This window comes from Colletotrichum siamense (assembly GCF_013390195.1).
Source record: "Colletotrichum siamense strain Cg363 chromosome Unknown KSG_Cg363_contig05, whole genome shotgun sequence".
In the NCBI taxonomy this organism is placed as follows: Eukaryota; Fungi; Ascomycota; class Sordariomycetes; order Glomerellales; family Glomerellaceae; genus Colletotrichum; species Colletotrichum siamense.
The window spans coordinates 3,879,169-3,903,497 of NW_023501018.1; the positions used below are offsets into that span (position 1 = coordinate 3,879,169).

Sequence of the window (24,329 nt, forward strand, 5' to 3'; positions counted from 1 at the left end):
GAGGAGTTCCCTATATTGCGCAAATGTTTGAAATACAACAAAGGGGGCTCACCGTTTTTCACCGATCGTGGTTTCTTCGGTATGGCGTACACCCAAGTAGCGGAAGGCGACGTATGCGCCATCGTCTTTGGCTGTAGTTATCATTTCGTTCTGCGGCCCACAGTCAATCCGCCAGCGGGAGAGCAACCGCACTACAGTATTGTTGGAAGCGCTTCAATTGTTCACTCTCAAGAAGATTTTGCTGTCCCTGGCCAGACACGTCCATTGACCTGTGCCAGAATCATTGGGAGGAAGAAGGGCAGCAAAGATTGGGTTAAATGGGGCCTTCGTGAGCAAGAAATCTTTCTTCTATAGAGTAAAGTAGCCTACTCAATAATGAACAGTCACTACTTAAAGCCTTGCATAGCGAATCTAACTGTTAATATTGAAATACATATTGTTTTTATCCTTTGAGGATACTTATTACTGCGCTAGCTTGTTAAACGACCTCAGAGAATATGAATAGTCCATACGAGAGTGTAGAAGGAAGAGGTTATTACAAACTAATGTGACCACTACTAAAAAGCGTGGGGACAAGAACAATAACTAAATAAGGAAGATTGCCTCTTGATGTGAAGCCCCCTTTTAGAGGGGATAGAATTTATAAAGCTGTAATTGCTATTGCTGGTTTAAGTAGCAGTGGTAGTAATAGCCTTTCTTCAATAAGTGCATTCGAAAAGAGGATTAAGTTCATGCTATGTGGCTCGTAGTGTTCGGATAGCGCACTGGCCAGTTATACGAATACGCGGCATCCTTGAACGCGAAACCCGAGTATTGACCTCTGCGCCCAGTAGGGGTTGTCAAATTCTTGACTATCACTGTAAGTTGACAGCGATGCATAGCTTTGGAAATTATGGGAGACATTTATATCGCGGAGATCCCGTTGAAAATACGCGGAACACTGCCTCGATTCCATATCATCAACCCCACAGATCCAATCCGCGGCGGGGAGTATCATTAACTAGCATGGAGCCAATGAGGCAAACTAGCTATGATGAAGGGCTTTGCTTGTTGCCGCGTTTTCGTATAGCTCAAGACTGCCCAGAAAAGATGGAGATACGCAGCAAGAGTTGAAATCTTCTCCTTACGCCTACGGTGACAACATAAATAGGGACGATTTATTACAATGGGATTCGATTCTTCTTTCTTCTCCTCCAGTCACAGCATCATCTGCCTCTACTATCCGACACTCGTTCAACTATTCACTCTTAAGTATCTCGCTCTCTACATCATATTTTCTCCAAAATCATGGGCATCAACAAACTTCTTGCGGCGTCCGCCATGGTCGGCTGCTCTCTCGGAGCTGCCATCAACGACACTACTCGAACCCTCGAGCTCGCCCCTCAGTATTTCAATGGCACTGTCTCCGTCGAGCACCTCTCCGTGGCTGGCAACCTCGATGGCTTCAAGATGCTGACGCCGGCTGCGCAAAAGTCTGCCGACTTTTGGTACTTCGATGTCTTCTCCAAGGCCACCAACCAGACTCTCAACATTGTCTTCTTCAACACTGGCGAATTCCAGCAATACCCCCACCCTCTCGCTATTCAAGTTTCTGGTGTCTATGCCAACGGCACGGACTTCTACTATGAAGCTTTGGCTGACTCGGGCGTCACCCTCACCAATGGACCTAAGGGTATCACTGGTGACTGGAAGGGAGTTGGCAACTTCGATGGTTCCGCTTTGGACAAGCCTGATGTTGAATACCACATCAACATTGACTCTTCCGTCATGGATATCAAGGGTAACATTACCTTCAAATCCGTAAGCTTTTTTCGCATTCCCACCAATTTTGCTTTTGTATTTTAGATTGTTAATCAGACGGAAATAGACCGCACCCGCCCACTACCCCTGCGACCTCAACGGCGCTGTTGGTGCCAACCAGAACCTCCTCCCTGGACTTTACTGGGCCAACGCAGTTCCCGACGCCGACACGACCGTCGACCTCACAGTCAAGGACACCGCTATCAGCTTCACCGATGGAGTAGGATACCATGACAAGAACTGGGGTAACCAGTCCATCATCGACGGCCCCCGCTACTGGGACTGGGGTCACGGCCGCTTTGGACCTTACTCAGTCGTCTGGTACAACCTCCTCGACTACAACGGCAACGAGAGCCGCCGCTCTTACGTCGTCAAGGATGGCGAGGTGCTCTTGGTCAGCTGCAGCCTTGATAGCATGGTCGTCCGCCAGAAGGGAGACAAGGCTGCTTGGCCTCCTGTCACTGGTCTGCTCGAGACCGAGGGCATCACGGTCAACTACACATTGCCAACCGGCGAAACCTTGGCGCTGGACATCACCACTGAGCTTATCGTCAGGGATGAGAAGGGCGCTTACCAGCGCGCTAATGGTCTTATCAAGGGTGGCATTGTTGGCCAAGAGACCTTTGAGGGCCGTGGTCACTACGAGGAGTTCATCTTCGGCATCGTCAACGACTATACTCCTCAGTTCTAATGGCCCCTGAGGCTTGTGTCCGAGCTTAGCATTGTTCATAACATCACTGAGCTTGCGACCTTACAAGACTTTGGTGAAGCCGGTGGCAGTAGCATTGTTGCGCTCAGGCCCATTCCCGATGTTAAATCTTTCAATATCTTTGCGCCGGACCGTTTCTTAGATTGACTGGCTTTAAATACACACTTTTGCCCAGTTAAGATACCGGGATAATCCGCGCTTGAATATAATATCACAGTCCTCTCGGACACAAAGAGGTAAATGCCACAGAACCTGACTACGAGGAAGCTAGTAATTTCCTGGCATGCCGTTCAAGCTGCCCTTGAAAGCTTGAACCCTCCAGGAACACGCGTCTGGAAAATGCCTTCTGGATCATATTTCTCCGCAACCTTGCGCATGTACTCGAGGCTTTTGCCACCGTAGCTTCCTAGCGAGTCCTGACGTGAACTGGCGTAGTTGAGGTATACCAGATCTTCAGCCCCACCGATAGACTCTGCGAAGTCGTTCATGAAGCTCGACATTTCGTTTAGACGTTGCTCGGCAATGGCGAATTCGGCCTCGTTTGTCTTGACAAACACGGCAGCCGTCCACATGACAGCGTTTCCCTTCATATTTTCGAGTCCAAGCATGTTTCCGCCCTTTTCCTCGGCGATGCGCGCGTAGTCCTTAGTGACTGGTTGCAGAAATATCATGGTATCGAATGCATCCTCCCCAATGGAGTTTTGAAGAGAAATGACAAAGTCCTCGTGTATCTTGGCAGCATATTGGAGTATCTTCTTATCATTTCTGTACAGAAGTGTGGCTCCAGAGGCCCTGAGTTTACGGTCAGTCGTGAGGCACACTAAAGGCTCACTCAAGGAAGATATGGGCAAGACTTACCATACTCCACCGGCCACTTGCGACCCTGCTGCTGCTTCGGCCAGGGTCTTCTTTTCACTGCTTTCCAAAACGGCAGGAATCTTCCTCAGATTGTCGTAAGCAGTTGTGAGGTTGTCCTCGCCAGCTGTATTAACGAAAATGGTACCGATCATAATTTCCGTGCTCTGCGTGCTGTTGTACGTCAGATATGTGACGAGAGCATTGTCCGCCATGGACATGTCATAGTCAGCGAACTCTACTAGGGTATCGATGACTGCATCAGTCGCGTTTCCGGGCAAGAAGCGAACCTCATAGTGAAGGTCCCGTGTAGGCATCGCTTCGAGGTCGAACCGCGTGACGATGCCGAAGTTGGGACCGCCACCCTTGAGGGCTTTCCATAGATCTGCGTTGCTAGATTTATTGGCGTTGACGATTGTCCCATTGTAAAGGACAACTTCGTAGTTCACAACGTTATCGGCACCGAATCCTCGAGCAGGTGAGAAGAAGGAGGTGCCCCCACCAAGGAGGAACCCCCCAACGCCAACATTGCCATCCCGGCCACCCACAACCACGACCCCTTGATCGTCCAAGTCCTTGTAGACGTACTGCCAGTGGCCACCGGTGTCAATACGAGCCACATTCGCATCCTTGTCATAGACAGACGAGTTCATGTGCGTGAGGTCAATGGTAACGCCGTTGTCGATATTGTTGTTGAGTTGCCAGCCGTGGCCCCCGCTCCGGACTGCGATGTGCCAATCGCCAGCTCCATATCCGGTATCTAGTAAGGTTGTGAGAGTGAGAGAAACTTCATCGGCACTCTGTGGGAGGACGATACACCACGGATGTTGCCGCGCATTCTTCGCCCACCACGTGTTAACCTGATCTTCGTACGCAGAATCTGCTGGAAGAAGCAACCTGTCGTTGAGACCAGCCGCAATGATTGCGTCACACTCATGGCAGTTAGCCAACATAGAGACGTAGAGGATGGAACATACTTACTGGAGGCGTTCCGCCTTTAAAGATTTCTGGCGTTGTCCCGTTACTAGACAAGATGTGTTTTGTCGCAGTAACTAACCCCACAAGAATGCCTAGATTGACAATATGATGCAGCATTATTTTACTAATTTGAAAAGAAAGGCAATTATGAATCCGTTTGATCTTAGAAAAGCTTGGAAGGAGAACACTGTTACTGAAGCTGCATCGAAAGGCGTATCAAGGACATGGCTACTACCCGACTTAAATATCTAAATCCTGGCCTGAAATCGACGACAAGGTTTGGCTTGAGTTCAGTCGCATTCAAAGTCCCGTTCTCGGTTCCTCGGGTCCGCGAACACGGGCATAAGGCAATTGCACAGCATACTTAGGATACTGGGTGTTTCAAGAGCCAAAGGATATATACATCACCTTAGATGACATGTAGTCCAGCGGCGCAAATGCAAGAAGTTCGCAACGAAAGCCGACCATTGCAATCTCATTTTACTCAATCGGTATGGCACCCGCCCCTTCAGAGGATCCCCGAATAGGCCAATTGCGGCCTCGAACAACCAGTTGTCAGCAGCCTTGTGGGGCTGAGCTCCCGGCGCAGCGTGGCATTCCGGGCCCGAGGGCCCGAAGTGGGCCCTAAAGAGAGGCGTCGTCTTGCAGTAGAGCCGTTGGTGTTTTGGATAAGCTGGTCTCATTAGTCCGTCATACCTGCTGACTGCATGACAGAATCAAGGTTAGGAACCTCGTTGCCTAGATTCGACGCATGGTTGAATCATCAGCTGTAAATACACATGACGTGACGCAAAAATGGTGGTGACGAACAAGCAAATTTGCCTATTTTGGTACTGGTGATCGTCCAAGTTCGCCGGATGAAGGATGGAAGAGACCGCATGTATTTTTTCTTTGGATTCCACTGTGGTTCTCGTTGGATAGTTGGCACCTTGGCATGCATGTTTACCTTTTTGGTGATAGTGCTTCCTCAACAATGTCCAGCCGGTCGGGGGTTCGGGGGGTGGAACGGAAACACTGTTGGAAGATCCCCTTAACTCCCCCAATCGGACCAAATTTGCAGCTCGGGTTGATACCCAGTCAAACTGCATGGAATCAAAAGATTTGTTGAAGGTGCAGATGACCTCGAAACATGTTTATTCACCGCTTTCAAGGCGAGATTTGAATACTTCCTGGGCCCTCCGAGCTTAGTGCATCTGAAAGATAACGTAGGGAAATATGGTACCACTGACGCGCGATGTGGGTTTTGGTTCCAGCGCGAAGTGAAATCTTATGTAGGACAGTTAAGTTCCCTTGTCAGTACGGCGACATTCACTTCAGGCTGGTCTGCTAGCTTCATGGTAGTTGATTTTGAGTTTTGAGACGGAGGCTTAACTGTACGAGCCTTGGAACAACCTCGGAATTCACGAATAAGTAATGCACTAAGACAATACCAAAGCTCATTGACGCCTCTCATCTCGAAAACGGTGTTACTTTCGGCTCTCCCCGACCGAGGCTGGACACCATTTCTGACAGACCGACAGGGATGCGGTCCAATCACAGTCCTCTGGTCGCTATTCTTGCAGTATTTGTGGCAATCATCAGGGCAGTACATCCAGACCTTATGGCGGCCGACCGTTCGGATAAGTATTGTAAGGCGTACTGTGCCCCTCTGTTGGCAAACAGGCAGCAGTGTTGAGGTTGGAGATGGATAAAGCGCATATGCCTGAACACAGGTTTGACAAAGACAACGTGCGACCCACGCATTCATCTTCTTCAACTTTGAGTATATATTTGCTCTCTTAAGCGGTCGCGCCCCTTATAAGCTAAGAAATGGAGACATCAAGCGGAAAACGGCCTGCGGTGAGGCGTCGGAAACCCCATACTCAATCGAGACCCGGAGCTAACCGGTAATCTGTGAAAGTGCGACCAATGTAAAGATCGAAAGGTAGTTGATGACGCCCCATCGTCGTGGCATCGACACTGATACCACATATTAGACGAAATGCGATCGCGAGGCACCATGCTCTAGCTGCATCGCCTCCGGTCTCAATTGCCGGATATCTCATCGCGCCACTGAGAGGCGCCAGCGGGTTCTCATCTCCCCTCGATACGATGAGTCCATGGAAAACGTCGATCGATCCCTCCGTGAGGTTTCACAAGCTGTTCACAAGCTCCTTGAGATCAACGAGAAAGGGTCAGGACCTTCGCCTAAGGATTCTCCAGCATCATACATCAGCAGCAACCCATCAAATATTGCTATCATGTCGGAGGGCTATCGAGGTGACTCGTCATTCAAAGCACACGTTCACAAGGTCACGGATGCACTGAGAGACGCCGCGTCAAATCTTGAATTGACTATGGGCGACCCAACGTTCACGACCACGACACACATTATCGACGAGACTGCCGACAGTGAAGAAAGCAGCCCACCTTCCGACGGCAAATCACCTTCGCTATTCAAGATCCAATATCCGGAATTGGAAGGGAGGTCACTTCCTCCTATCGACCAGGTCCTGAAGCTTCTGCGATTGGCGCAAGTTGAGAAGCAGAGATTCTTCGTGGACTGCTCAGTCGTGGATGAGCAGGAGTTCACTGAGTTTTGCCAACGGGTCTACTTCGCAGTGAATGACTACTCCATCTTGTCATGGATAATCGTCAACATCGGTCTGTTCTACATGTTCCTGAACTTGAAGCAGCCTTTTTACGCACAGATTGGAGTCAATTACGCAATTATTCATGAGTATTCACAGCAATTGAAGGACAACATAGAGGCTGCTATGCAGTCCTTGAGGCTTTGTAACGACCCGTCGATGGAAGCGTGCCAGGCTCTAGGGCTTTTGGTTTGTCCCTGTTGATTTCAATGTACTTTTCAAGTCTGACGGAAGCTTCAGTACACTTTTTGCAATAAGTCCGGACGAAGCGCTCTCGCTTGGCAAATGATATCAGCCGCCTCCAGAATGTGCATTGATCTTGGTTGGCACCGTCTTCCGAAGGAGGGACCAAGGGTTTCAAAGGAACGGCAAATCTTTTGGCACGTCTATATACATGATAAAGGGATGGCTTTTACCCTCGGGCGTTCACCGTCTATCCATCCATGTGACGTTTCGACGCCGAAACCGACAATCCCGGACGACTACGTTCCTGGCGTTCCGGTACAGTAAGCCATCACTGGTGATCATTATGTGCGAGGCTTAGTTTGATGTTGACAAAACAACCATTAGTCTCTATGCTGGCTATATAGATTACGCCATAATCGTTGGCGACATGCATATCCAGCTCTTCTCGGCTTCGGCCCTTCAACAACCACAACAGAGCAGGATCGAGACAGCAAAGTCCTTCGCCATAAAGATTCTACAAACGAACAGAGATATTCAGAAGGTACATCAGAGAAAAACAATGTGGCTGAAAACAATGGCTGACGTTCATGATCTAAGGCGCTTCACGATGGTCCCCCAACAAATGACATCTACAAAGCTCCAACGATGCTATTCGATATGATCATGTACAGCCTGGTCACGATCGCATATCGAATTGTGCCATGCGAAGCACAAAACTCGAACCCACTTCAGTGCAGTATTGCCTGCATCGACGCAGCCCGGAAGACCTTGACAACAATGGTAGAAGCCTTTAACGATTGGGGTAATGATAACCAGACAGGTTGGGCCATGCTGCTTAACATGTACGTTGCAACCGTAGACTTTAAGATCCTTTGTTTAGAACGATTGCTAAATATGATAGAATGTTTTCCATGCTCCCGTTTGCTGCGTTCGTTGTGTTAGCTGGGAACACCATCGCGACCTCGTCTACAGATGATCTAGCACTTCTCGCCGCCACCGTCTCGGCGTTAGAGCCGACATCGACCAGCTCGCCATCCGCGAAGAAGCTCTACGATGTCTGCAAGACTTTTCACCAGCTTGCTAGCTTTGCCATTGCCAGACGGACGGTTCTAGAAGGCACGCCCCCGGAAGCACCGGCCATCCCTGCTTGTATGTACGACCACCAAGCTGCGCACGATTTTCCACTACCTCTAGGTGACTTGGGTCTTTCGGCTTATGATCACACAATGGCACCTCAGGACTGGGATACAGTTATGAACGGGTTTGATCTTGGGTCCGGCGCTGGAGCGATGGCTTCTTTTGTGGAGCCGTATATGCCATTCGATGGGCGGTCGTCTTGAGTTGATGCCCAGTCCAAGTGCAGGGGTCTTTGGTATAGTGATATCGATATAGACAGACTAATTGCACAAAACTATTACAACTTCAGCTTCAATCTTCCAGTGTATCCCTTACACGCCGCATCTACCAAACCCATAACCTCAACAAGCTTCTCATCCCGGAGCCTGGGAACAACTACCTGCACGCTCAGTGGCGTCCCCAGGTACAGCCGTCTGTCAATTTTGGTTTCATCCCATAGCTCCCGATTTCTCTCATCCCAGCTGCTAATTGCCTTACCATCCTGTGGCTTTCCAAGCTCTAAATCACCCTCTTCCACCTTTCGCACAGGCACGGTACCTGCAGGATAATCGAGCAGCACCCAGCTGCTAGTGAGCCCGACCGCATTATACCCTTCAATGGGAGGTACAGGATGCGGCGCCAGGGGGCAAATGATCGCGTCAACCCTTTGCGCACGGCGATCGTACTCATCATCCTCAACCCAGATCTTGAGCATCTCACGCTCAATCTGTGACCGCTGAGCTTGAATCTCGGCTACGCGTGTGAGCGGCTGGGGCTGTCCTCTCTTGATTCGGGCCGCTGTCCATGGCACCAAGGGCTCGCCTGTTGCTTCGATCATGTCAAGCATCGGAACTGAGCCGTCGACACCCATGAGCTTGTTCATGACAGACTGCGCCGCGGTGAGCGCTTTCGGAATGTCGAGCGGAACTACCTTGATGTTGGCTGCGTGCGCAAGGGAAGCGGCAACTTCATCAAGCATGTTCGCAATCGGCGGGTGAATAACGCAGTTTCCGTCGCCGCGAAGCACGCCAATTACAAGCTCGCCATTCTTCCCGCTCCCTGAGGCCTGCATGCTGCGCGGAGTTGGAGACCATGGCGTCGGCATGCAGTCTTCGCCCCATGATGATGCCCGCGGCATGATCTCTCTCAAAAGGGTATCAATGTCCTCAACACTTCTGCCGATTGGGCCAGCGACAGCTTGCACTGAAGCCCGACTCATCCCCTCAAACCCAGTGCGAACTTGCCCGCCGTACGGCACGCGCCCGTTGGATGGTTTGAACCCGTAAACGCCGTTGCACATGGCCGGAATGCGGATGCTGCCGCCAATGTCGGTGCCGATGCCAATCATGCTCCCCTTCATGGCTACTAGGACGCCCTCGCCGCCCGACGATCCGCCCGCAGTGCAGAGCCGGTTGATGGGGTTCATGGTCCGGCCGAAGACGTTGTTCACCGAGTCCAAACTAGCAAGGGTCTGGGGAATGTTCGTCTTTGCTATGATTACGCATCCCAGCGAGAGGAGGAGATTGACCAGAGATGCATTCTCGGTCGCCGGCTTATGACATAGCGAAGCCAATCCCATCGAGGAGTCGACGCCAGTAACATTGAACGTATCCTTTACGGAGACGGGGAGGCCGTGAAGCGGACCGAAAGGCTTGCCATTCTCGCTGACATACTTATCCAGAAACGCGGCGCGCTCTAGTGCAGCATCGAAGAGAGGCTCAGTCAAGCAATTCGTGAGCTGCTGGGCGATGGCCGCGCGGTGGCAGAATGCCTCAGCGACCTGGACGGCGGTGAAGGCCCGCGACGATATGGCTTTGACGAGTCTCTCGATGGTGTAGCCCTCCGTAATGGAAATCTCGAGCCCGGAGAGGAACTGGCGGGGGACGCTCAGGACGTTTTGGGGGCCGTCTCGGAGATGAGGTGGATCTCGTGGGATGACGCTGGTCGGGATGTGCCACTTTGCGGGGATGCGGGCTGCCCGCTCGGCTTGCTTGCGGCGGGCGATTGGGATCCACGCAGCTTCATGTGATTGCGATGACATGTTGAAGTATTTTGTGTGAACAATTCCCAGACTTAGTTGTTCGGCTATGAAAATGAAGTAAGAACGATAGACTGGCGGGAAGAAATGATCTGAGCAAACCGTTCATGAATGAAGCCTGAGGGGGCTCAAGCTCAGACTCGCATTGAACCTCGGCAGATACTGGACAATGTCTTTGCTATGAGGCCTGCTATATCCCACGCGTGTTAGCTTAACAATTAAGCCACCACCCCAAGCAACCGATACCCCGCACCCATCGATCAGCCTAATTAAGCGATTTTTTTCACTATTAACACCACCCCTATAATTTTATACTTACTAATATTATAATAATATAAATTAGATAAAAATCTAAGAAATTCACTAATTAATTTAGAATACTTTCTTATACTCCTTAAGATATTTAGAACGCTATTACTAATATAATTAGTAGCTAATCTATTAAATAAGCTTCTACTTATTATAGAGTACTCTATATAACCCTATATAGCTGAATTTCTAATTTAATAAGCTAGAAGGAAGCTTAAGTATACTTATAGTAGCTCTCTCCTACTTAAGAGGTTTAGTTAGCTTCCTAAGTTATTATATAAAGCTTCTTAGGTTTTACTCCTACCTATATATAACTTAAGAAGCTAACTAAGAGGATTATTAAAGCTAATAGTAACTTTTAGCTAATAAGTAAGAAGTAGATTAATATTTTCTTATACTAAAACCTATTAATTAAAATAATAAAGTTATAAAAGATTAAGTAGAAGAGAATTAAAGAGGTTACTATTAGTATTATTAATAATCTATTTAATATACTTAATTTTCTAGCTATTAAAGCTATCCTTATATCTTTCTATTAGAATATAGATAAAACTAGAATTACTAAGGAGGTTTAATATAATAGATTAGTACTAAGTAGTACTAATAAGCCTTTAATTTTTATCTATAGCTTAAAATCTTATATTTAGATAACTATAGTTAAATATATCTTAATAGAGGGTAAATACTTACTACCTCTTATAATCTTTAAAAGGAAAACTATATAGTAGTAATAATTCCTTAAGAATATTAATAACTTTACTACTTAGAAGTTTATATTAATAATAACTACTTTTACGTTTAATAATATTAGTATAAAGTAGCTAATATAGATCTTTATCCCTAATATTACTACTAAAGTAAAGAGGCTATAATCTAAATATCTTCTTATTATTAATAGTTATAGGAGTTATATTATAAATAAATTTATATATAAATACTATAAAGAAAATATTTATTTAGTTTATCTACTTACTTACTCTTTATATATTACTTAGCTACTTAATATAACTATATTTTTACCCCTTAAGAAAGTATATAGAGAGAAGCTTAAAGATATAGATTTAATACTTAATTTAGTACTTATTAAGAAATAAAACTTTCTATAATACTACTCTTATATAAGAGGGATAACTCTAAAGTTTTAGATTATTAAAGCTAGCTTTAAAGCTATAAGTATATAGCTTATTAACTAGTAGAAAGCTTTTAATAGCTCTTTCTTAGATAAATTAATAGCTATAGATATCTAGAGGTCCCCTCTATTTTATAAGAAGTAGCTAGAAAATCTTCTAATATTTTAAACTTTTACTATTAATACCCCTATAAAGTCTAAAGATCTAAAGAAGTTTAAGTTTATATAGATTATAGAGGTAGATAAAGCTAGCTTTAATAATATTATATATAAACTTATATTTAAGAAAGTTAGTAAGTATCTTAATAAAAATAATATTACTAAAGTATAAGATAATAAAGAGATATTTACTCTATACCTTTATATTAAATAAATTCAGCTTATTAAAAAGGCTACTATTAAAGTTAATAAGAATAAACGCTTTATTAAGATACTTAATATTATAGCTATAAAATAAAAGCTTTAGAAGAAGTAATAAAATCTAAAAAAGAAATATTTAAGTACTTAAGTAATAACTAAAGTTATAATAGAGTTAATATATATAGAGTTTTAACTTTTATAGCGTTTTACTATAAAATAATTAATTTGAGGTTATTTAATTAAGCCTAAAAAGCATCCGAATTAGGCTGATCGGGGGGTGTGGGGTATTGGTTGCTTGGGGTGGTGGCTTAATACATACCTCAAATCTGCTGAGCTCTAGGTTTGAAGCTGTTGTCCCGCACGCCAATGCGTCTACCCCACGTCGATCGCTTATGTTCGATACGTACCACAGGATAGTGGATGTTGGCGAACGGCTGCTGTTCATGTATGTTTCAAAAAGACATTTAGATATAGCCACACTACACTACTAATAGGGGCCCAGAGGTGAAGCCTGAATAAGTCTCTTCCACCCTGGACGCTCTAGGTAGTCGTTCAGGCAGAGGTCTAGAAGACAGGTGAGCGACATTATTAAGAGGACCACAGGAGGTGCTTGAGCGTTGTGTATGAAGGGATCAACACAGCCCACTGCCCGACCAGTACAGCTCTCAAGCTTATGTTCAATCTGCTTTCAGCCCTGGAAGACTTCAATGACAAAGTCTCCCGGTAGTAAACATATTGTTCTGGATGAGTATGTTATCAATCTCTTATCTCTTACCCGTGCTATCCATCAACGGTAAACCTTGCCATGGATGAATTTCCCGAGGAAATCATCGAGAAAATAAAATTACTCGACTCCACTTCCCTCCTAACATCGGAGTCGCCCGACACGACGGCAACCGTCATCCATCAAGATAAGAAGCAATGACGAGCTACAAGTACCCAAACACCGGTTCATCCGAAAAGTTTTGAAGATCGCCGGTCAAGTCTCTTTCTACGCGCCCGGTGAGACTATCACGAGATGCTCGCCTCAACGTTGCAAATCGCCCTAAGTGCGCTCCTGGTGCAGCCGGCCCTGGCAGCCCGCAAAAACCTCATTATCGACACTGACATTTTCAGTGACTGCGAGTCAGATCCCCTATCAACGCTCTCACAAAAGAATCATTCCTGACATCGCGACAGTGACACCGGCGCGCTCCTCATTGCCGCCACCTCCCCGGAGGTCAACCTGCTCGGCGTGAACGTGAACTACCCCTCCTCCTACTCCGTCACCGCCACCTCCGCCATCCTCGCGCACTACAACCACTCCGGCGTGCCCATCGGCGCGCGCCGCCCGCTCACAAACGAGAGCTTCTTCGACACCTTCGCCTACGACCTCGGCGAGTACGCCAGCAAGATCTCCTACCACTTCTCCGGCGGGTCCCTGCCCTTCGGCGCCGCCGAGGACGCCTGGGACGCCGTCGCGCTGTACCGCAAGCTCCTCGCCGAGGCCGACGCGCCCGTGACCATCGCCTCCATCGGCTTCTTCGAGAACCTCTCGGGCCTGCTCAACTCTACCGCGGACCGCTACTCGAACCTCACCGGCCCGCAGCTGATCGCGGCCAAGGTCGAGCAGCTGGTCGTCATGGGCGGCGGGTACCCCTCCGGCCGCGAGTTCAACTTCTTCGGGGACAATCCGGCGGCGACGGCGCACGTGGTGAACAATTGGAAGGGGCGCGTGGTGTTCTGCGGGACGGAGGTCGGGTCGGTGGTGCTGTCCGGCGCGAAGCTGCTGGCGGACGGCCCGGCGACGGATCCGGTGCGGCAGGCGTATGTGTACTACAACTTCTACCGGCCGAGGGAGTCGTGGGACCCGCTTACGGTGGTGTATGCGATCCAGGGCCTGGGTGACTTGTTTGAGTACGAGAATGAGTTTGGGTACAACCACGTCTTTGCGAACGGGTCAAATGAGTGGGTGTATGACGAGAGTGTTACGGATCAGTTCTGGTTGAAGCTGAAGGTTGATAATGTCACCGCGGCGGATGCCCTTGATAAGCTGTATCTTGAGGGGGCTTTGTCGGCGACCAACGCAACTCGGATCTGAGCAGGCTGTCTGCAGTGGCAACAACGTAATGTGTATTCTGGGGTTCACCGTCACCTATGAGGACGGATGTTCCGTCTCATATAGAGAACTGATGGACAGCTTATCTCGTCAATTGAGAATCAATGAACTCACCTGCACTGAACAATCCCCAAGCATTCACATGTCCACCAAAGCGAGAACGGGATACACGACAATACAGGGGACCTCACTCATGCAAACAAAACACGCCGATCAGCAAATAAGCTTACTATTCCAGCCCGGAGATAGCAAACCCTCACGCCAACCGGGCAGTGTCCTCTCACACTCAAGCGCCAAGATCACGCAGCCATTCGAGCGCATGCAGCGCCAGGGTTCTCCAAAATACCACCTTCCATCTTCTACCCTCGTCCCCCGTGAGTCCGATGATGCCACCCGCGCAGCGGCCGCTGCAACAATCCCATCGAATGCAGCCATCGCGGACGCAATTGCCCTGCTAATTCTGCGCAATATTCGCCTGCAATGAGCTTTTTTGCTTATCTTGCTCAATTGCTCTCACGCCGACTCGTATTGCCCCGCATCGAGGTCGCTTCGTCCATCCGAGATGTCGAGATTGGGATGGGTTGGTGGGTCTACGGCGGCATGGCGATAGTGCTTGATGCAACCTCAGAGGCCAAGACGGGCATCGCAGCATCCTCGGGGTGAGTTGAGTGGTGTAAGGTGGAGGCTATAAAGGGTCCGGCAGATGCAGGTACAATGCGATCGAGGCCTTGATCTACAAGGCTCTCAGGTCTGAAGTCGGCGAAGAAAATCGATCGAAATGGTTGCTTGGAAAGCCTCTGTCGCGGCATTGGCCGGCGTCGCGAGTCTCGTCTCGGCCTCTTCGAAGAGGGACGAGGTTGCGCCTACGATCGAGAAGACTACGGTCCCTGGCGCATTCATCCTCGAGCTTGCTGACGACCAGGTTAGTTGATCTAGGTTTTCCGCAAACATGATATTAACACCTGTCCAGGATGCCGCCAGTCTCATGGCCAAGCTCGATTCGGAAGCTGGCCTCGCCAAAGTCTCGCAACGCTTGGCCCTCAACTCCAAGATCTTCAAGGGTGTCTCCGTCAATGTCGAGAACGCCAGCGACGAGACGGCTGCGAAGATTGCCAGCCTGGCGCAGGTCAAGCAACTCTGGCCTGTGCCCCTGATCTCTGTGCCCAAGCTCGACATCACCTGGACTGGAAAGGACAAGTCGACCACCTCAATGTACAAGCGCCAGGCCAACTCGACCGATACCTGGCCGCCTCATGTCATGACCCAAGTTGACAAGCTTCGCGACAAGGGGTACACCGGCCAAGGTCTCAAGATCGGCATCGTCGACACGGGCATCGACTACACCCATCCGGCACTGGGCGGCTGCTTCGGGCCTGGCTGTCTGGTAGAGTACGGCGAGGACATCGTCGGTGACTCGTATGACGGCACGAACACCCCCGTGCCAGACGATGACCCGTTCGAGAACTGCCTGGGCCACGGGACCCATGTTGCCGGCATCATTGCGGCTATGGAGAACCCCATGGGCTTCACTGGTGCAAGCCCCGATGTCAAGTTGGGCATGTACCGAACCTTTGCATGCAACGGCCAGACGACGGGCGATGTCCTCATGGCCGGTGTGATCAAGGCCTTCGAGGATGGTTCGGACATCATCACCGGCTCCATCGGCGGACCAAGCGGATGGGCCGGCGAGGCGTTTGCCCTTACTGTCGCGAGGATCGTGGATGCTGGCGTTCCTTGCACTTTTGCAGCAGGCAACGAGGTCGGCGGCACCGAGGGTCTGTTTGGAATCAGCACGCCGAGCACCGGCGATGGAGTCATATCCGTATCTTCATACCAGAGCCAAGGCGCGGACAGCCCCGGAACGGTGTCCGCTTACACCAGCTGGGGCCCAACCTTCGAGCTTACTCTGGCTCCAAGCTTCGGTGCGCCTGGAGCCGGTATTCTTTCGACTTGGCCGGTAGCCCTTGGTGAGTATGCCGAAGCATCTGGAACTTCCATGGCAACGCCTCTTGTGGCTAGTATCGTTGCTCTCGTCTCCCAGGTAGGCCGAAACCCGATAATAGGCATAAGTGCAAGTCAGCTGACACCGATAGGCACGAGGAACAAGAGACCCCGACTTGATCAAGCGTCTTCTCGCATCCACCGCAAAGCCGAGCCTCTCCCAAAACTACGGTGTCCCCAACATCGACGCCGGCCTCGGCCCCGTCCCGCAACAGGGCGCCGGCATGGTCCAAGCCTACGACGCAGCCTACGCCACATCCGTCGTCAACGTCGCAGGTCTTTCCTTCAACGACACCGACAACCTCGTCTCCGAGGCATCTTTCACGGTGACCAACGTCGGCGACTCGCCCGCCACGTACAACGTCTCCCACGTCCCGGCTCTGACGGCGATCACGCTGTCTGATATTTACCGCAGCAGCTCCCCGGACCTGGAGACGGTCTACGCCAGTCTGACCTTTGAGCCTTCCTCATTCACCCTCGAGCCGAATGCTACAGGTGAAATTCGTATTAGTGTAGTTCCGCCCCAGGGCCTCAACGCTGCTTCCCTGCCTGTGTACTCCGGCTGGGTTGCCATCAACGGCACCAACGCCGACGGCGAGATCGCACTTTCCGTGCCGTATATCGGTGCCGCGGGCTCAATGAAGAACGTCACTGTCCTGGCGTCGAATCGTATCTGGCTCAGCCGCAGCGACGACCCGCTTGGCTCTGAGGTCGCAGCCAACACCACCTTCCAGTTTGCTGCCCCCGCTGAGCATCCCGACTGGGCGCAGCCTCTGCTCAACACAACGGATCTGGTTCTGCCGGTTGGCGCGCTGCCTGATCAGTTTGTCTGGCTGGTCATGGGCAGCGCTGAGGTCCGCGTGGAGATTGTTCCGCTGGAGGAGAACCCTGACGCGAAGGACAATGGGCTCGGGGTCGTCACGCTAGGCAATGTCGCGGGATACCCGGTGACATACCGCAGACCCATCGGTTGGACGAGCCCGTGGGACGGTACGTTGGCTGACGGGTCTTGGGTTCCGGCTGGACGGTACCGTCTCAGCATCTTTGCGCTTAAGATCGCGGCGGACAGGACTGTGCCTGAGGGCTGGGACCGGTACGACTCTCCCGAATTCTTCGTTCGGTATGTAGATGCGTAGAGACCTATAAACGGCGTCTGAAGACGCTAAAGTTCGTGGATATAAAGGTCTTGTATTATAGTGAGATCAACTGGATAAATATCCTCAGCCACTCAAGGCTTCACCGAGCCCGATCCGTATGTTGTCTTGTAGAACTGGTTTGTTTCAATCTCCTCCATTCCGATACCTTGCAACGCAATCTTCTTGACGTAAGCAGGATCGAAGTTCTGGTTGAGGTACTCGATGATCATTGACAGACCGGCTCCCGCTCCGCCTGCCGTCCAGAGCTCGCCCTTGCCTTCGCCGTCGTACTCCTTCTCCTCGACAACCCATCTTTGGTCAAGCCACTCGGTGTCGGGGTGTACCTGCCTCGCAAACGCCAAGAACTCCCGGTTGACTGTCGCCTTCTTTCCCTTCAGCACGCCTGCACTGGCCAACCACGGCGAGCCGATGCAGGTTGTCATCCAGACGCGGGTCTTGGCAAAAGCCTCCTTCATAAAGCGGTCGGCTTGAGGTGGTCTATGGGAGGGGAGAGGTCCGCCGATGAGGACAAGATCAAGGTCGCGCGGGCAGTCGTCGTAGGTGATGTTTGGGACAAACTTGAGGCCTGGTGTCATCTCGGCTCGCTCGAGAGTAGAAGAGATGAAGTAGAACTTGATCTCGGGCGCGAGTCCCTCGAAAGGAGCGAAGCCTGGGTCGAAAGCCTTGACCTTGTCGTAATACTCGAGCGAGATGTTGCCAAACAGGTCGATGCCCATGATGTCGCTCAGCTGAACGGCTTCGAGCATTACTCCAATGCGGAGAGACTTTTTATCGCCAAGCTTTGTCGCCATTTTCAATCTTGCGGGTCGCAGTTGGTTGTAGGTTCAGGGGAAGCGTCGTTAGTCGGACTGGTCAGATCTGATGAAGGTGGATTTGTCTGTTGCTGAGTCTTTGAGCGAGGTGCGGATCGCGACCATTTATACTTTGTATGCAAAGGGCCCGAAATAGGCATGTCGTCGTCTCCTGCAAGGACCGGGTCCCTCTGGATACAGCTGCCTTTTGCAGTCTTTTGCAGTTGTTCGCCTTACTCAGCGCCGTCACGGGACCTCAAACGCGGAGGGTCGCGACGGTCTCCAGCGGCTCCAGCGCGGCCCCTTGCGCTAAATGGTTCATCGTCCGATGCGTCGCTTGCAAACTCCACAAAGAGCCGAGAGGCAGCGGGAAGTCTAGCTGAAAGAGAGTGGAAGTTTGCTTGACGGTGGTGGAGATGGAGTCCGGGAGACAGAGAAATGGGGCATTGGTGGAACCTCGACCGCGCCGATCGACGATTTAGATCCGATGGATGTCGGATGTTAGGCTGTCCCTCTTTATCCGGAGCGGGGACTGTTGGTCGGACCGTCGGAGATGATGCCCGCTCGGCTTTTGGCTGCATCCTCCGCAACACAATCACAAGAGCGCGGTCATTGTTCATCGGCCAGTCGAGTTTTGTTGGGGGCTGTCGGGGGTTGAGGGTGATGATCGGCTCCGGTGCCAACTCGCAGATTCGGAGCCGAGACGCTGGGGGCCTGCAACAACGGTTGATATTGAAGAATCAGTTGCGACCGCCTGGAGATGTTGCTGACTTTACTTACGACGGGTTTCAAGGAGACGTGATTGCTTTCTGTGTTATTGTGTGAAGGTGAAGTTTTCAAGTGGAGGAAGATGCAGCACCAGTCAATAGTGGGAAGGAACAGAGGCAACGGGGTCCTGCTCTTTCCTCACTTGCAACTCAACTCACGAGGGGCAGGAGCTGCCTCCCATGGAGCGGAAGCTGCTCAACTGCTCTTGCCCAAGTAGGTCGTCTGCACCATGTCGACACTTTTGACTGCCAAACTATTCCACCCCTTTCCTCCCGTTCTTAACATATTGTCGTCGTCGGGTGTCACTTTACAAGACGCGGATCAGTCGTTCAATTCTTTCGTACATCTATTGTTCATCTCAACACTCTTGCAATCGAACCAAGGCCTGAACCTGGCCGTTTCGATCCACCGCCATGGAAGAGGTAGAGCCGAGTCCGCGAGAATATGCCCGTAGGGAAGGCCTGTTCATCAGCGCGAACAGGCACATCTCAACCCGGACTAAAGCCATCTTTGACCAGCTGCAAAAGTCGCCCTACTTTCCGATTACTGCCACCGTCGAAGATGCAACCGACCTCTCTGCACTGGCCATCCCTGATCCGGTCTTCCCTCCAGAGACCGACTTCCAGAAGGGGAACCTCGACAATGCGGTGACCAAGATCATCGGGATCGATGACGAGGCCGACATGATGAAGCTGGCTCTGGAAGCAAGCTATCCTCAGCGTCGGTTTGCGACGGCAGTGAGCAAGATGGAGCTCCCGGCTCTCCGATCCGACCCGAGGCACGACTCCAAAGCCTTCAGCAAGACTATCTCTGAGGCGAAGCTGCATGATTTCTTTCGCCGACCAAACCCCCTCGTCATGGAGCCTGTTGATGAGGATAAAGACGAAGGCCTTGCGCTGCCCAAGTCTGCTCGGCATTTCCATGATCAGCTCGCTAGAGGAGCCGAGCCCGAAGAGATCGACTACACCGAAGAGGACCTGACGTACGTGGCCGAAGCTGTGTATCAAGAGTGGACGAACAAAGACCTTGAAGACTTGATCTTCCTCGAGATGTCTAAGCGGGTGGGTTGACGCGTGCCATCGAAAGAGATAATGCACTAACACCTCATGCAGGACCGCGTACAGTCCATGACACCCCCTCTGATGCCACCGCCACTTGATTCGGAGCCGGAAGAGGAATTCATACCAACCAGTGAGGCTTGCAGACTGGAGCCTTTGTCCGACCCCGACAGTCTCATTGAGTATGACTTGGACACAGCTGGTAAACTAATGGATGAGATGATCATGGAAACGATCCAACCTGACGTGGATGTGACGGAGATGATTGGGTTTCCATCCGACCCCCCGTTTCTGGATATTTTTCCATCGCCACAGCTCGCCCAGGACCTGAAGATGGAGGTGCCCGTCTTGTGCAAGCCTGAAGAGCCTCCATCGGCCAGTCAAGACGAAGCCTCTTGCCGAGCGCTTCTGAACACAGTTCCATGCCTGGGGTCCAAAGATGAAGATATTGAAAGCGATTCCATGAAGGAGGCAGACGCCAAGTTTGAAAAGGACTTCAGTCTTTTACTCGAGGACAAGACCGCAGAGTTGACGAGGATAGCGGAGCAAGAGCAGATTCATGTTGCTGATGCCATTGCCAGATTTCAGCCCCCGGTCGTCGACTTCAGTATCCCAGAGTCACAATGGTCTGGGATTCCTGCCAAAGGGGCGTCTGATATGTTCCGTTGGATCTGCCTCGAATTTGATGGTCAAAGGAAGGCGCCAACTTGGCCCAAGATGCGGTCTGAGAATATCGAGCTGAAGTGGCAACCCTTCAACGCGTCGTTGGGTTCTGTCAATTTGAAAGAGACAGTTGGCGATGACCGTGTTCTTCAGCAAATTTTCGATTGCCGCAGCGCCCGTCTACCCACCAGCGCCGACTGCGTCCGTAGGGAGTCAGGGCTGAAGATCCTTCGTGAAGACGACGAGGAGGAGCTGCCTATGCCCTATTACGAGGACGACGAGGACCTTTTCGAAAACGGCCCCGCCATCGACTTACTGAGTGTCATCAAAAAGCGCAAGATGGCAGAGCTTGTTGGCGGACATGATGCTGAGCTTGAATCTCCCACAGTTGGGCACAAGTTTCGCCGCACTACCAAACGTCGAAATGCAACGAAAGACAGCAGCGGATGCTTGCTCTTGGGCGAAAACGAGCCCAATGCTACAAGCAAACTCCTGGACAATCACTTGCTGCTACATCCCTCAAACAAGTCCCGGTCGGAGACAATGAGCCACTTCTTTCCAACACCAGACCGAAGTACCAGATCACCGATGACGAGAGCAAGGAACCCGGAGAATTCACTGAAACTTCCGACCTCCCAGCCTGAACGGCAATTACCAAGTATAGTTGCCCCTCTCCCTCCGGTTCTAACCATAGAGGGCAAGACCCATATCGTAATTTCCACCACCCTTCCTCGAAATATCATGGCCGCAATCGACAGCCTTCCTGGCATAGAAAGTATTGACCGAGACTTCTCCCGATACAACAACACCATTTGGTCACCAAACAGCGCTCAACTATCGACAGCAATTTCTCCGCTCTTTTTTGAAGCCGACATTATACCATCTCCAGCAACTGGCATCATCATTACCACCATGCTCCAAGTTGGCCAGAAGGCGCCATTGAACTCCGGACAACAGCTGTCAAAGCTTCGTGAACGCGTGGCCAAAGTCGCACCACGTTACCAGCGGCTCATAATCGTAGTATCGGAAAGTAGCAGTGAAGAATATGTTGGGCCCCTTGGGAAGAGCAATGTCGATTCTTACAACTCCTTCGTTGGGTTCGCATCTGGCGTTGGCATCTCCACCGATTGCGTCATCAGAGTCATCTACATTGGAGGCGGTCCCACTACCCTTGAGACATGGACGTGCGCCCTGGTATCAACATACGTCAAGGAGAATATCGCAACCGCACGATACATGCTGATGATGGATGAGACCGAGTGGGAGGTATTCTTTCGACACGTGGGACTGAACGTCTACGCGGCACAGCTCATCATCTCCTTGTTCAGAGGATGTTTTGGGCCCCAGGAAAAAGAACCACTCGTACGATTCTTCAGGATGCCTGCCGCGCAAAAGGCACAGGTCTTTGGGCGATACCTGGGAGAGAGAGGACACGACGTGTTGAACAGAGTCAGTGCGCGTCTGGAATACGACAGCACGCCCTCCCGGAAGCCGACGAACCCATCTGCGGCTGTAGCAGCGCCGTTCGGACGAATTTGAGTAGCAGTGGTCGCCGCGTGCATGCGGACGTGCGCGCTCGCATCACGTTGCAGACACGACCTGCTGGCTCGGGCGGGAAGAAAACAAGGTTCTTTTCAACCTACTTTCCTCATGTGATCTAGATCGGACTTCATGTCCACATTTTTCTTTCTTGGGGCGATTTTGAGACGCGGGACGCGTTTGCAGTTTCTTCGGGGAGGGGCCGACTGTGTCTGTAGGACGTTTATCTCTCTTGGAATGCCGAAAGAAGGTGCATGCAGATGCAGGTAGATGCAAGTCTAAGATTTGAGTGCTATTGAAGAATAAACAATCAAGAAGGTATTCATCCGATAACAAAGCTAATGGAGTTTTCCCCCTTTCGCACACAAACCGCCGCATCGCCAGGCTCCGGCCAGCCTCGGCCCTTGTGGTTATGCTTCCCTTTCTATGCATATCGAACACCGAAAACGCCATTGAGATCATCTGGCTTTTACATGTAATATTATACAGGCTTATGATTTTGAAATGAAAAGGTCGAATTGAAACATTATGTACGTAGTGTTGTGTAATGCGCGCTCTTTAAGTGAAAAATGTCATCAATCTATTGGGCGGTGGGAGGGATGATGTTGCCGGCGTCGAGCGCCTGGACGGCCTGGGGCGACTTGAGGATGCCGTTCATGAACTTGTCAAGCTCGGACTGGTCAGGCATCTGGAAGTCGGCGCCCTTGAAGGGGGGCAGGACCTTGGTGCACTCGGTGAGATCGTTCATGTTGGGAACGCCGAGGAGGGACATGCGGACGTATTCGGAAGAGTAGGCCTGGTGGGTGTTAGAAAGGCTTTACATAGAAGAGGGATAGGAGAGGAACGTACCTGGTTCCAAGCCATTTGGCCACGACGGCCGGCACCGAACGCCTTCCAGGTGTCGATGACCTTGGGGTCCTGGGAGATGCTGACGTCGGAGGGGATCTTGAAGACGGCGGGCGGGGTCCTGGGGTTCAGGGTCTGGCCGTAGAAGGCGACGTCCCAGACTCCGGGGGTGGTGTCCTGCGGGGCGCCGGCTCTGCTGGGATCGACGAAGCGCTGCTGGGAGGTGGTGTGCGCGCCAAGCAGGGCGACGAGGCCGTCGGGGGTGAAGGACTTCTGGGCGAACATCTTGAATAGGGCGTCGGACTTCTGGAAGGGGGAGGGCAGCAGATTCGGCGGGGAGGCTTTGGTGGTGTCCTTGCGGCCGACGAAGGTGCGGACGCGGGGACCGAGGGGGCAGGCGACGGTGGCGACGTTGGCGGCGAACTGGATCATGTCGGCCATGGAGACACCGTACTTCTTGTACTTGTCGAACCAGCCCTGCATGGTGTCGCAGATCTCCTCGAGGCCCTTGTTGTCGTCGCGAGTGTGGCACTCGTTGGCGAGGATGATGGAGCCGTCGGCGCCGGTACCGCCCGAGGTCTTGGACCAGGATGAGGCGTCGTGGAAGCCGAGGCGGACGGAGGCGCGGGCGACGCTGTTGCAGCGGCCTGCGTTGCCGACCATCTGCTTAACCATGTCGTCTGCAATGAACTTCCAGATGCAGCACTTGTCTGCCTTGCACTCGGCCGAGTTCTTCTTGCCGGGGGCCTCGTAGGTGGAAGCCTGGTCCTGGCCGCTGGACTGGAGGGTCAAGATGGCCTTGATCTCGCGGCCCGTCTTGGTGAGCTTGGCATCGGGAAGAGTAGCGAGATCTCCAATCAGTTCGGTGGAACCGCCGCCGCCGCCGGACTGGCGGTTCTGGAGGCGGGCCTCCTCCCTGATCTTCTCCATGTTCATGCCGGGGTGGGCAACGGCGACGCCGGCCAGGAGGGCGGTGATGAAAGACGCGGTCCTCATGATTGCTAGACTTGAGAAAATCAAGAACAACAAGAACAAGAAAAGGGGATTGATAAACGACTGTGACGAATCGAACACCCCGCCCGAAGGTCAGGATTGCAGAGGCTAGAAGCGAAAGATGCCGAAGCTGAAAGCGAGAGATGGGTGCTGGCCTGGAAAAAGCTTCATGATATTGGCTGGCATCGTCGGTTGTATTTATGGGATATAAGGTGTGTTAGAGATTGTTCGATGAGGCTTCTTTCTTTAGCTTCCGGCTCGCGGATTGCCGGCCGCTTGGATGCAGTAATCTCAAGTCAGACTCC

The 24,329-nt window shown here is 51.2% G+C and overlaps 9 protein-coding genes across 9 annotated transcripts; 5 read left to right on the plus strand and 4 right to left on the minus strand.

Annotated features, from left to right (window-relative positions):
* Positions 1–1,287: 1,287 nt before the first annotated feature.
* Positions 1,288–2,491, plus strand: asqI-2 (Tyrosinase family protein asqI; the record flags this gene model as incomplete). The annotated part of the gene is made up of 2 exons (XM_036640459.1): positions 1,288–1,800; positions 1,868–2,491. 2 exons carry the CDS (start codon positions 1,288–1,290, stop codon positions 2,489–2,491), a joined length of 1,137 nt encoding a protein of 378 aa, XP_036494903.1.
* Positions 2,492–2,799: 308 nt separating this feature from the next.
* On the minus strand, positions 2,800–4,317 carry CGCS363_v008611 (Bifunctional solanapyrone synthase; the record flags this gene model as incomplete). The annotated part of the gene is made up of 2 exons (XM_036640460.1): positions 2,800–3,301; positions 3,368–4,317. 2 exons carry the CDS (start codon positions 4,315–4,317, stop codon positions 2,800–2,802), a joined length of 1,452 nt encoding a protein of 483 aa, XP_036494902.1.
* A 2,124-nt stretch (positions 4,318–6,441) lies between these two features.
* Positions 6,442–8,498, plus strand: CGCS363_v008612 (uncharacterized protein; the record flags this gene model as incomplete). Its single annotated transcript, XM_036640461.1, has 5 exons — positions 6,442–7,161; positions 7,213–7,478; positions 7,543–7,699; positions 7,756–8,000; positions 8,060–8,498. 5 exons carry the CDS (start codon positions 6,442–6,444, stop codon positions 8,496–8,498), a joined length of 1,827 nt encoding a protein of 608 aa, XP_036494900.1.
* A 74-nt stretch (positions 8,499–8,572) lies between these two features.
* amdS-5 (Acetamidase) lies at positions 8,573–10,315 on the minus strand (the record flags this gene model as incomplete). Its single annotated transcript, XM_036640462.1, has 1 exon — positions 8,573–10,315. One exon carries the CDS (start codon positions 10,313–10,315, stop codon positions 8,573–8,575), a length of 1,743 nt encoding a protein of 580 aa, XP_036495043.1.
* A 2,813-nt stretch (positions 10,316–13,128) lies between these two features.
* rihA (Pyrimidine-specific ribonucleoside hydrolase RihA) lies at positions 13,129–14,190 on the plus strand (the record flags this gene model as incomplete). Its single annotated transcript, XM_036640463.1, has 2 exons — positions 13,129–13,235; positions 13,290–14,190. The coding sequence occupies 2 exons, from the start codon at positions 13,129–13,131 to the stop codon at positions 14,188–14,190; spliced, it is 1,008 nt and encodes a 335-aa protein (XP_036494909.1).
* A 796-nt stretch (positions 14,191–14,986) lies between these two features.
* On the plus strand, positions 14,987–17,345 carry apr-1 (Subtilisin DY; the record flags this gene model as incomplete). The annotated part of the gene is made up of 3 exons (XM_036640464.1): positions 14,987–15,130; positions 15,179–16,249; positions 16,302–17,345. 3 exons carry the CDS (start codon positions 14,987–14,989, stop codon positions 17,343–17,345), a joined length of 2,259 nt encoding a protein of 752 aa, XP_036494907.1.
* A 92-nt stretch (positions 17,346–17,437) lies between these two features.
* Positions 17,438–18,157, minus strand: inhA-5 (Isonitrile hydratase; the record flags this gene model as incomplete). Its single annotated transcript, XM_036640465.1, has 1 exon — positions 17,438–18,157. The coding sequence occupies one exon, from the start codon at positions 18,155–18,157 to the stop codon at positions 17,438–17,440; it is 720 nt and encodes a 239-aa protein (XP_036495064.1).
* A 1,181-nt stretch (positions 18,158–19,338) lies between these two features.
* CGCS363_v008617 (uncharacterized protein) lies at positions 19,339–22,185 on the plus strand (the record flags this gene model as incomplete). Its single annotated transcript, XM_036640466.1, has 2 exons — positions 19,339–19,986; positions 20,038–22,185. 2 exons carry the CDS (start codon positions 19,339–19,341, stop codon positions 22,183–22,185), a joined length of 2,796 nt encoding a protein of 931 aa, XP_036494905.1.
* Positions 22,186–22,765: 580 nt separating this feature from the next.
* Positions 22,766–24,027, minus strand: vpl2-1 (Versatile peroxidase VPL2; the record flags this gene model as incomplete). Its single annotated transcript, XM_036640467.1, has 2 exons — positions 22,766–22,981; positions 23,035–24,027. The coding sequence occupies 2 exons, from the start codon at positions 24,025–24,027 to the stop codon at positions 22,766–22,768; spliced, it is 1,209 nt and encodes a 402-aa protein (XP_036494891.1).
* Between the last annotated feature and the right edge of the window lie 302 nt (positions 24,028–24,329).